The 13,248-nt window shown below is 29.8% G+C and overlaps 1 protein-coding gene across 4 annotated transcripts in view; it reads left to right on the top strand.

Moving 5' to 3' along the window:
- LOC111676644 (long-chain-fatty-acid--CoA ligase 4) overlaps positions 1-13,248 on the top strand; it is a 39,891-nt gene that overhangs the window by 20,943 nt on the left and 5,700 nt on the right. For 2 of the 4 annotated variants that reach the window (XM_046954623.1, XM_046954625.1), the window contains exons 2-3: positions 2,428-2,811; positions 9,939-10,074. In XM_046954623.1, coding sequence (XP_046810579.1) covers positions 2,789-2,811; positions 9,939-10,074 — 159 coding nt within the window. In that variant the 5' untranslated portion in view covers positions 2,428-2,788. Of the gene's footprint in view, positions 1-2,427; positions 2,812-3,747; positions 3,904-9,938; positions 10,075-13,248 lie in introns of those variants that run through there. The other 2 variants (XM_046954626.1, XM_046954624.1) reach the window with 1 other exon arrangement.

Raw genomic sequence — 13,248 nt, 5'->3', positions numbered from 1 at the left:
CCACTTTCTTAAAATTTTTGACTTTTTTCTACAATTTTCGATTTTTCGACTTTTTCCGACTTTTTCCGACTTTTTCCGACTTTTTGCGAATTTTCGACTTTTTCCGACTTTTTCGACTTTTTTTGACTTTTTACGACATTTCGAATATTCGACTTTTTTCGACTTTCTTCGACTTTTTTCCACTTTATTCGACTTTATTCGACTTTTTCCGACTTTTCGACTTTTTACGACTTTTCGACTTTTTTCGACTTTCTTCGACTTTTTTCCACTTTATTCGACTTTTTCGACTTTATTCGACTTTTTTCGACTTATCGATTTTTTTCGACTTTCAGACTTTTCGCCTTTTTTGACTTTTATTCACAAAGTCGACTTTTCGACATTTTTCACAGGCGATAGTCGAGTTATCGACTTTTTTGGAACAAAATAGACGACTTCGACTTTTCGACTTTTTTCGACAGAAACGGTTTTATTCGTTAGTCGACTTTTCGACTTTTTTCACAAACGATAGTCGAGTTATTGACTTTTTTGGAACAAAATAGTCGACTTCGACTTTTTTCGACAAAAACGGTTTTATTCCTAAGCAAACCTTAAAACTTTGTACTTTTCTCTTTAAGATCTATTGATAACATCTCACATTATCAGTTAGAAATAAAAAACATAATATTAAAAAAAAAACTTTGTATATAAATATCTATAAGTACAAGTATTTAAACCTTTCATCCCTCTCCAATCACACTTTTGCACTTTGTATCTTGAAATTATCATACACAAGTACATATGTAGTTAAAAAAAACATTACCGGCATGTTATATATTTGTTGTTCCACAACATTTTTTTTTGAAATATGTTAAATACTACGCTAGTATACAATAAAAAATATACCATGTGTATATTTAACTTGTTTAATAAATAATTATCGTATATCTGACGATAACACGCAATATTTAATTTATAAACTCGATCTCAACATACATCCATTAAAAATATTTTCTTAACAAGTTTAACATGTTTAAATTTTAATCGATGTGAGGTTTTATAATAAATAAACGAATTGAAAAGAATACAATACGATTTAATACAAATTATAGTTAAAAAAACTATTGACCCCGCATTATATACTGGACTATAGACCAGATTATAGTCTACGCAATAGACTAGATTGGGGACTAGACGATAGACCTGACCATTAATCGCACTATATCAAAGAGATAGACCAGACTATGTGCTAAGCGATAGACCAGGCCATAGACCAGACTATTTAATAGGCAATAAACCAGACCTTATACTAAGCGATAGACCAGACTATATATTCAACAGTAGATCAGACTAAATACTAGGCGTATGACTAGACTATAGATTCGATTATTAAACCAGACTATATACTAAGCGATAGACCAGAGTATATATTAGACAATAGATCAGACTAAATACTAGGCGTAAGGCCGGACTATAGACTAGACTACAGACTAGACTATAGACTAGACTATAGACTAGACTATAGACTAGACTATAGACTAGACTATAGACTAGACTATAGACTAGACTATAGACTAGACTATAGACTAGACTATAGACTAGACTATAGACTAGACTATAGACTAGACTATAGACTAGACTATAGACTAGACTATAGACTAGACTATAGACTAGACTATAGACTAGACTATTGACTAGACTATAGACTAGACTGTATCCAAACCTAAAGCCTAAGCTATAATCCACACTAAGACTTTAGTATAGACTATACTATTCTACAGCTTAAACCCAGACAAAACTATAGTCCAGATTATAGACTACTCAACTTTATCCCAGACTATGACTAGACAATAGACTAGACTGTATTGTGGACAAAAATATAGTCAAGACTACTCCACACTGTTGACTATAATCCAGACTATAGACTAAACTATTGTCCAGACTATTGACTAAACTATAGTCCAGACTATAGACTAAACTTTAGTCCAGACTTTGGACTAAACTATGGTCTAGGCTATAGGCTAAAGTATGCTTCAGACTATAGATTAAACTATATTATTAATTATAGACTAAACTATATTCCAAACTATAGTTTAAATTATATCTAAACATTGACTATTTTCTAATTTTATAATTTTTAAAAGTATTTTACCAAATATTTACATTTTATAGATTTCATCTTAATTTTAAAGTTTATTTCGTAGTAGTAATATCAAGTCCATTTTTGTTTTTGTTTAAAACAATGTATTTGTTTAATTTCTAAGCGCTTTTATTTTGTAATTTCTTAAAACATTTGCATTATTTTATAGCTTTTGTGTTTCATTTAAACCATTTTAGATCTATGTATATAATTCTCTATATATAAATATCTGTCTTAATCAAACACTCATTACATAAATTCATTACTTTATGTGTTCTTTTTTTGTTTGTCTTTTTTTATTAATTTTTTAGATTAAAAACTAAAACTTGCTACCAGAGTAATTGACCTCTCGATAAAAACAAAGAAAAACACACTTAATACAACAAATCATTTATCACTATATTGTTGGGCCCAAAGGAGTAAAAGAATAAAACATCAAATCACCTAGAAAAAAAATCATCTTAGTTATCATATTTTACAACACGAACCCAGTGTGCTGCTTGCTAAATAGATTACTCTCATTAAAGGATTGTCATATACATAATAAGTGAGAGAGAGAGTAATCGGGAGTAGTTGCTTATTAGAGTTGCCATACTCTTTTAAAACGCTTTTAAACCAGTTGAAATAAAACCCAGCTTAACTACAAGTTAAACGCAAGTAATTCATTACAAAATGTTTATCGAAGATGATGCACAGTAAGTATTACTAATTGTTTATTAAATAATTATTTATTAAATGTTTTTAGTAGTTTAGCTTTCAAAATATATCACTAATTTTTATTTGTAACAAAATGTGCTTAAATTTTAATTTACGTTTTTTTTTTCAATTTCAATTTTTTTCAAAAATTCATCAAATTTTCTTACATCAAAATCATTATGCTTTTAAAGGTTTAAGGTGGAGGAGGTTAGATACGATCATAGAGTTGAGTAGTAGACTGTAGTTTAGACCAGAAACTAGGCTATAGACCCGACTATTGACTATACTATATACCAGGCTATATAATAAACTATAGACTACAGTATAGATTAGACAATAGACAAGACTATATACTAGGTTATAGACTGAAGTATATAGTAGACCATAAGCTAGACTATAGACCGGACTGTAGACTGGACAATAGACCCGACAATTCACTGTAGACCAGACTATATAATAGAATAAAAACTACACTATAGACTATACTATAAACTGGACTATATACTAGTGTACAGACTGGACTATAGACTAAACTATGAACTAAACTATAGAATAGACTATGAACTAAACTATAGAATAGACTATAGACTAGACTATAGAATAGACTATAGACTAGACTATAGATTAGATTAAAGACTGGACTATAGACTAGACTATAGACTAGACTATATACCAGACTATAGACTAGACTATAGATTAGATTAAAGACTGGACTATAGACTAGACTATAGACTAGACTATAGACTAGACTATAGACTTGACTATAGACTAGACTATAGACTAGACTATAGACTAGACTATAGACTTGACTATAGACTAGAATAAAACATCAAATCACCTAGAAAAAAAATCATCTTAGTTATCATATTTTACAACACGAACCCAGTGTGCTGCTTGCTAAATAGATTTACTCTCATTAAAGGATTGTCATATACATAATAAGTGAGAGAGAGAGTAATCGGGAGTAGTTGCTTATTAGAGTTGCCATACTCTTTTAAAACGCTTTTAAACCAGTTGAAATAAAACCCCAGCTTAACTACAAGTTAAACGCAAGTAATTCATTACAAAATGTTTATCGAAGATGATGCACAGTAAGTATTACTAATTGTTTTATTAAATAATTATTATATTAAATGTTTTTAGTAGTTTAGCTTTCAAAATATATCACTAATTTTTATTTGTAACAAAATGTGCTTAAATTTTTAATTTACGTTTTTTTTTTTCAATTTCAATTTTTTTCAAAAATTCATCAAATTTTCTTACATCAAAATCATTACTTTTAAAGGTTTAAGGTGGAGGAGGTTAGATACGATCATAGAGTTGAGTAGTAGACTGTAGTTTAGACCAGAAACTAGGCTATAGACCCGACTATTGACTATACTATATACCAGGCTATATAATAAACTATAGACTACAGTATAGATTAGACAATAGACAAGACTATATACTAGGTTATAGACTGAAGTATATAGTAGACCATAAGCTAGACTATAGACCGGACTGTAGACTGGACAATAGACCCGACCAATTCACTGTAGACCAGACTATATAATAGAATAAAAACTACACTATAGACTATACTATAAACTGGACTATATACTAGTGTACAGACTGGACTATAGACTAAACTATGAACTAAACTATAGAATAGACTATGAACTAAACTATAGAATAGACTATAGACTAGACTATAGAATAGACTATAGACTAGACTATAGATTAGATTAAAGACTGGACTATAGACTAGACTATAGACTAGACTATATACCAGACTATAGACTAGACTATAGATTAGATTAAAGACTGGACTATAGACTAGACTATAGACTAGACTATAGACTAGACTATAGACTTGACTATAGACTAGACTATAGACTAGACTATAGACTAGACTATAGACTTGACTATAGACTAGACTATAGACTAGACTATAGACTAGACTATAGACTAGACTATAGACTAGACTATAGACTAGACTATAGACTAGACTATAGACTAGACCATAGACTAGACTATAGACTAGACTATAGACTAGACTATAGACTAGACTATAGACTAGACTATAGACTAGACTATAGACTAGACTATAGACTAGACTATAGACTAGACTATAGACTAGACTATAGACTAGACTATGGACTAGACTATAGACTAGACTATAGACTATAGACTATAGACTAGACTATAGACTAGACTATAGACTAGACTATAGACTAGACTATAGACTAGACTATAGACTAGACTATAGACTAGACTATAGACTAGACTATAGACTAGACTATAGACTAGACTATAGACTAGACTATAGACTAGACTATAGACTAGACTATAGACTAGACTATAGACTAGACTAAAGACTAGACTATAGACTAGACTATAGACTAGACTATAGACTAGACTATAGACTAGACTATAGACTAGACTATAGACTAGACTATAGACTAGACTATAGACTAGACTATAGACTAGACTATAGACTAGACTATAGACTAGACTATAGACTAGACTATAGACTAGACTATAGACTAGACTATAGACTAGACTATAGACTAGACTATAGACTAGACTATAGACTAGACTATAGACTAGACTATAGACTAGACTATAGACTAGACTATAGACTAGACTATAGACTAGACTATAGACTAGACTATAGACTAGACTATAGACTAGACTATAGACTAGACTATAGACTAGACTATAGATTAGACTATAGACAGACTATAGACTAGACTATAGACTAGACTATAGACTGACTATAGACTAGACTATAGACTAGACTATAGACTGGACTATAGACTAGACTATAGACTAGACTATAGACTAGACTATAGACTAGACTATAGACTAGACTATAGACTAGACTATAGACTAGACTATAGACTAGACTATAGACTAGACTATAGACTAGACTATAGACTAGACTATAGACTAGACTATAGACTAGACTATAGACTAGACTATAGACTAGACTATAGACTAGACTATAGACTAGACTATAGACTAGACTATAGACTAGACTATAGACTAGACTATAGACTAGACCAAAGACTAAGATATACTTAACTACGGACTATAGACTAGACTATATACTTAACTACAGACTATAGACTAGACTATAGACTAGACTATAGACTAGACTATAGACTAGACTATAGACTAGACTATAGACTAGACTATAGACTAGACTATAGACTAGACTATAGACTAGACTATAGACTAGACCATAGACTAGACTATATACTTAACTACGGACTATAGACTAGACTATATACTTAACTACAGACTATAGACTAGACTATAGACTAGACTATAGACTAGACTATAGACTAGACTATAGACTGGACTATAGACTAGACTATAGACTAAACTATATACTTAACTACAGACTAAACTAAAAATTACACTTATTACCAGACTATGGACCGGGCTAATGACCAGACTGTAGACAAGATTATAGTCCAGACTATATGCTAGTTCGCATTAATTCTTATAGCCGCAATTTCATTGTAATCTTTGAAATAATAAAACAAATAAATACTTTTTTGTAAAGCTATCGTGTTTGTTTTTGTAACAACAACACTGTAAAAACATTTTAACGCTTTAATAATATTAATCACGAAATTGTTTACATTTGTTTTTTTTTTAACTCAAACACATAATTTTCAAAATTTTACGAAGTCCAAGTCCAAAGTTCATCACATATATAGTTTCTGCTTAAATTAACTAGAAAAATCATGACAAACATCACAACATAAAATCCGACCATTATCGGTTGGTTACTGGTAAAACAACATCAAAAGAATTCAAAATTTCAAAAAATTATTAAAATAAAAATCCAACAACATTTTAACGGAAAAGTGATCAATAAAACATGAGCTGGTTGAGTGTTTCTATGCATCGCATGTTAAAAAAAATAAAAAATTAAAAGAAATTATCTTTAAAACAATTGTTATAATAATAAACAAAATTATATATGGTGGAACACTACATGACAACCTATCAAAATATGACAAATCATTTATAAATTTCTTTATATATTTTTTTGCGAAAAAATCTCAGTTTTCTTATCAATAAAGTTTAAAAAAGTTTTTTTTTTTTATTATTATTAAAAACACAATGGGGGGAAAATTTTGTTGATAATCTGAATAAGGCGCAATGTTATAATTAAATATTCCAATCAAAAAATTTTAACATTTCATGATTATTTTTATTTGCATAATTATTTCTAGTGATAATGAACTTGTTTTGACGTGGGGTCCTATAAAAAGTTTCTAACTTTTAATATAAAAAATTATTAAGGAATTAAGTGATCATTATATTTTTTGTACAATTTCTAGTCTATAGTCGAGTCAATAGTCGAGTCTATAGTCGAGTTTATAGTCGAGTATATAGTCGAGTCAATAGTACAGACTATAGTCGAGTCTATAATCGAGTATATAATCGAGTATATAATCGAGTCTATAGTCGAGTCTATAGTCGAGTCTATAATCGAGTCTATAGTCGAGTCTATAGTCGAGTCTACAATCGAATCTAAAGTCGAGTCTATAGTCAAGTTTGTAGTCCATAGTCCAGTCTATAGGCGAGACTATAGTCGAGTCTATAGTCAAGTATATAGTCGATCTATAGTCGAGACTATAGTCTAGTATATTGTCGAGTCTATAGTCGAGTCTATAGTCGAGTCTATATAGTCTAGTCTATAGTCGAGTCTATAGTAGGGTCTATAATCGAGTTTATAATTAAGTCTATAGTCGAGTCTATTGTCGAGTCTATAATCGAGTCTATAGTAAAGTCTATAGTCGAGTCTATAGTCGAGTCTATTGTGGAGTCTATACTCGAGTCTATTGTCGAGTCTATAATCGAGTCTATAGTCAAGTTTACAGTCGAGTCTATAGTCGAGTTTATAGTCGAGTCTATAGTTTAGTCTATAGTTCAGTCTCTTATTGAGTCTATAGTCGAGTCTATAGTTGAGTCTATAGTCGAGTCTATAGTCGAGTTTATAGTCGAGTCTATAGTTGAGTCTATAGTTCAGTCTATAGTTGAGTCTATAGTTGAGTCTATAGTCAAGTCTATAGTCGAATCTATAGTCGAGTTTATAGTCGAGTTTATAGTCGAGTCTATAGTTGAGTCTATAGTTGAGTCTATAGTTGAGTCTATAGTTGAGTCTATAGTTGAGTCTATAGTCGAGTCTATAATCCAGTCTAGAGTCGAGTATATTATCCAGTCTAGAGTCGAGTATATAATCCAGTCTAAAATCGAGTCTGTAGTCGAGTCTATAATTGAGTCTATTGTAGAGTCTATGGTCGAGTTTACAATCGAGTCTACAATCGAGCCTATAGTAGAGTTTATAGTCCAGTCTATAGTCCAGTTTATAGCCGGGGGTATAGTCGAGACTATAGTCTAGTCTGTAGTCGAGTCTATAGTCGGGTCTATAGTCGAGACTAAAGTCTAGTCTATAGTAGAGTCTATATTCAAGTCAAGTCCATAATCGAGTCTATAATCGAATCTATAGTCCAGTCTACAGTCGAGTCCATAAACGAGTCTATTACTGAGTCTACAGTCGAGTCTATAGTCCATTCTATAGTCAAGTCTATAGTCCATTCTATAGTCGAGTCTAAAGTCGATTCGATAGTCGAGGGTATAGTCTTGATTATAGTCTAGTCTAAAGTCCTGACTATACTCAACTATAGTCCTGTTTGTAATCTGAACTAAAGTCGAGTCAATAGTCTGGACTATACAGTCTACTCTAAAGTTTGTACTATAGTCAAATAAACTCGTATAAAGTCTAGACTATAGTATAACTTAGCCTAGTCGATAGTCTAGATAATTGTATAGTCTATAGTTGGGACTATAGTCTAGTCTGTAGTCTGGACTATAGTATAGTCTTTAGTATGGACTGTAGTCTAGTCTATAGTCTAGTTTAGAGTCTGGGCTATAGTCTAGTTTATAGTGTGATCTAAAGTTTGACCTATAGCCAGCATTATATTCTAGTTTTTAGTCAAAACTATAGTCTGAACCACAGTTTGGACTAAAGTCCGATCTACAGTGTAGTTTAGTCTTTAGTCTCTACTCTAGTCTAATCTATACATTCAACTATAGTCTCGACTAATATCTATTCTGCAATTTGGATTATAGTATTGTTTGTAGTTTAGTTTATTTTGACCTACTTTTAGCAACATATAAACTGATTTCATAACATTTTTATAACATTTAGACATTTGAAATAAAAAAATGTTTTGACATAAAACCCTTTAACAGTTAAAGTATAAAGTTTAAAGGTTTTAATAAAATGTTTGGAAATCTTTGGTAATAGAAAAAACGCAAAAACCTATAAAATAAATCATCTTATTTTGAACAAAGTTCATTTATAAAACAAAAACTAAAAGTCATAATATTATCACCAGTAATTACAATAACAATTAATGAGCAAGTATTTTAGAAAAAGTTGTAAATCATGAAAACAAATTCACTCACTTTAAATGAGAGTTTTTTTTCTCAAATTGTCAACAAATATTAAAAAACAATAAAAATATGATTAAAATTTCTGTTAATTTTTTAACAATAATTTTTAATCATTTTTTTTTTGCTATGACTGATAAGAAAATCATTTTATTGTGACGATTATATTACAACAAAAGTTTTTTTTTGAAGTGAACATATTATCTTTTGTTCACATTTCTCATAAACATTCTCTCTCTCCCTCTCTTTTTGTATATATCGCGCTATCTACTGTAATCTTTTAAATTGATTTGATTTTCTACACTTACTCTCAAAAATTCTAAAAAAAATATGAGTAATTTAGATTAAAAAAAAAAATTGAAAATCAAATAAAATGTTTAAAAAAATTTTGAATTGTTAAAACAGTTATTTTGTTTTAGTAGTGTTTTGTTAAGGGTTTAAGTAACAGGTGAATAGAAAATTAAAATCAAATATTTATATTCATTTTTTAACTAATTAATTATAGTTAGTGTTGTAGTAGTAGTTGTTTTCAAATAAATTATAGTTTTTAAAAAAATTCAACTGGTTTTTAGTTTAAATATTTTCATATTATTTAAATTTAAATATTAATTTATTAAACAATTTAAATTACAAATTTTCTTTTCTTTGTTTTTTTCTTTTCTTCTAGAATGGAAAGCTTCTGGATACAGAGCGCTATTGGGGCCATTAAGGCCATTGCATTTGTCTGTGATATAATCACTTTACCGGTATATTTGGTTTTACAAAGACCCTGGAAACGAAGACAAGAATCTAAACGTGTTAAGGTTAGTATGGTTAGATTGTTGTGTATTATATAAATGAATTTGTTTAAAATTAACTTTTATATTGAATCGAATCGAATATTGAAATGAATATTGAAAAGAATCGAAATTTTTTTGACTCACTTTTTTCTCTATGAGAAAGAAAGTGAAATGCTTTCAAAGAACACCAAAGACACGTTTTTATTAATTTCTAAAGAATTTTCAAACAAATTGTGCAAGTTTTTTTTTTTTAATAATTAATCATTATAGAGTAAAATGAAAATTACGCTTAGTTCAGTTCTAGTTCAGTTGTAGTTCTGTTCTAGTTCAATTCTAGTTCTGTTCTAGTTCAATTCTAGTTCTGTTCTAGTTCTGTTCTAGTTCTGTTCTAGTTCTGTTCTAGTTCTGTTCTAGTTCTGTTCTAGTTCTGTTCTAGTTCTGTTCTAGTTCTGTTCTAGTTCAGTTCTAGTTCTGTTCTAGTTTTGTTCTAGTTCAGTTCTAGTTCAGTTCTAGTTCAGTTCTAGTTCAGTTCTAGTTCAGCTCTAGTTCAGTTCTAGTTCAGTTCTAGTTCATTTCTAGTTCAGTTCTAGTTCAGTTCTAGTTCAGTTCTAGTTCAGTTCTAGTTAAGTTCTAGTTCAGTTCTAGTTCAGTTCTAGTTCAGTTCTAGTTCTGTTCTAGTTCAGTTCTAGTTCAGTTCTAGTTCAGTTCTAGTTCAGTTCTAGTTCAGTTCTAGTTCAGTTCTAGTTCAGTTCTAGTTCAGTTCTAGTTCAGTTCTAGTTCAGTTCTGTTCAGTTCTAGTTCAGTTCTAGTTCAGTTCAGTTCTAGTTCAGTTCTAGTTCAGTTCTAGTTCAGTTCTAGTTCAGTTCTAGTTCAGTTCTAGTTTAGTTCTAGTTCTAGTTCTGTTCTAGTTCAGTTCTAGTTCAGTTCTATTTCAGTTCTAGTTCAGTTCTAGTTCAGTTCTGGTTCAGTTCTAGTTCAGTTTTAGTTCAGTTCAGTTCAGTTCTAGTTCAGTTCTAGTTCAGTTCTAGTTCAGTTCTAGTTCAGTTCTAGTTCAGTTCTAGTTCAGTTCTAGTTCAGTTCTAGTTCAGTTCTAGTTCAGTTCTAGTTCAGTTCTAGTTCAGTTCTAGTTCAGTTCTAGTTCAGTTCTAGTTCAGTTCTAGTTCAGTTCTAGTTCTGTTCTAGTTCTGTTCTAGTTCTGTACTAGTTCTGTACTAGTCATGTTCTAGTTCAGGTCTAGTTCATTTCTAGTTTAGTTCTAGTTTAGTTCTAGTTCAGTTCAGTTCAAGTTAAGTTCTAGTTCAGTTCTAGTTCAGTTCTAGTTCAGTTCTAGTTCAGTTCTAGTTCAGTTCTAGTTCAGTTCTAGTTCAGTTCTAGTTCAGTTCTAGTTCAGTTCTAGTTCAGTTCTAGTTCAGTTCTAGTTCAGTTCTAGTTCAGTTCTAGTTCAGTTCTAGTTCAGTTCTAGTTCAGTTCTAGTTCTAGTTCTGTTCTAGTTCTGTTCTAGTTCTGTAATAGTTCTGTTCTAGTTCTTTTCTAGTTCTTTTCTAGTTCTGTTCTAGTTCTGTTCTAGTTCTGTTCTAGTTCTGTTTTAGTTCTATTTTAGTTCTGTTCTAGTTCTGTTCTAGTTCTGTTCTAGTTCTGTTCTAGTTCTGTTCTAGTTCTGTTCTAGTTCTGTTCTAGTTCTGTTCTAGTTCTTTTCTAGATCAATTTTATTTCTGTTCCGGTCTTGTTTTAGTTCTGTATTACTTTTGGGTCAATTCCCCTGTTCATGTCTCATCGATTCCTTTTTTATACATATAACAAAATTACATTTTTGAAATTTATATATTAAAAAAATTGCTGTCTGTTGTGTAAGCTAAATGAGTTTACTAGGTCTCTCTCTGTCCCCATTGTTAAGATAATAATTTTGTTTTACCTTACTGCTCATTTCTGTTAATCATTAGACAACACAATTTGAAAACTGTTATTCTTACAAGTTATCTCTAATCAACTCTTTTAGTTAGCTCTAACCAATACTTTTCGCTACCACTAACTTATATTTAACTAAAGCTTAAGCCATAGGGTTTGAAAGTTTTATAGTGGAAGAGATACCTACTACTTTCTCTCTGATTTTGAATTAAACTCAAAGTGCGGCGAAAATTACAAAATTAAGTTTGTTTTTATCATAATTTTTTATTTAATCTTCTCTAAGTAGGTGTGTTATTTTTTTAATATTTTTCATAAACATACATATTTAACGAAATATGTTGTACACTGTGTGTTTTAATATTTACAACAAATAATTAGCGTGAAAACATGTTAAGTACTTAATTTGTTCTGTCAATATCTTTCGTACATATCTAACATATCGATAATTTTCAAATTAAATTGTTTGGGTCAATAAAAAATAGATTGATAATGAAGGAAAATAATTATAATTGAAGGTTTTAAGTTGGTTGTATTTTCTTAATGATATCGAAAAAGAATTGTAAACACGATGAATGTAAGATTACAAAATCAAAATAAATATTATTTTAAAATATAATTTCTTATAAAAATTTAATAATATCTGAAACTATATTGCTTTCTAAATTGATTTATTTGTCCAAAATTTGCTTACCTACTGCAAAAAATCTATATATAGCCAAGATATTCAATTATTTTTGTCACCAACTTGCGTTCGTGTGATTTTAATAATCAAAAACTTCTTATCAATTGCATTAGTTTTTTTCTAAAAAATTAAGTTTTATTATACATTTGTGTATAAGAAATTTGACAATTTGGGAAAAAAACACATGCTTGTCCGATAATGGTTTTAAGGAAAAATATATTGTTTTCTTTGAAAAGAAATTAAGATTAAATTTCTTAGATAAAATATACTTGCTTTATAAGCTTTATTTGTGAACATTAAGGAACTTTTTTTTGCAACGTTTTTAATGATAAAAAGTACTAAATAAATCTTATATAGTTCAGAGTTAATGCTGGATATACATAGATATTAAGTATGACTATTCCGAAATCAGTTCAGTTCTAATTAAGTACTATTTCAGTTCTAGTTTAGTTAAAGTTAAGTTCTAGAACAGTTCTAGTTTAGTTCTAGTTTAGTTCTAGTTTAGTTCTAGTTCAGTTCTAGTTCAGTTCTAGTTCAGTTCTAGTTCAGTTCTAGTCCAATTCTAGTTCAGTTCAAGTTCAGTTCTAGTTCAGTTCTAGTTCAGTTCTAGT

Source organism: Lucilia cuprina, chromosome 6 (assembly GCF_022045245.1).
Source record: "Lucilia cuprina isolate Lc7/37 chromosome 6, ASM2204524v1, whole genome shotgun sequence".
NCBI lineage: Eukaryota > Metazoa > Arthropoda > Insecta > Diptera > Calliphoridae > Lucilia > Lucilia cuprina.
This window is presented reverse-complemented; position numbering and strand designations above follow the sequence as displayed.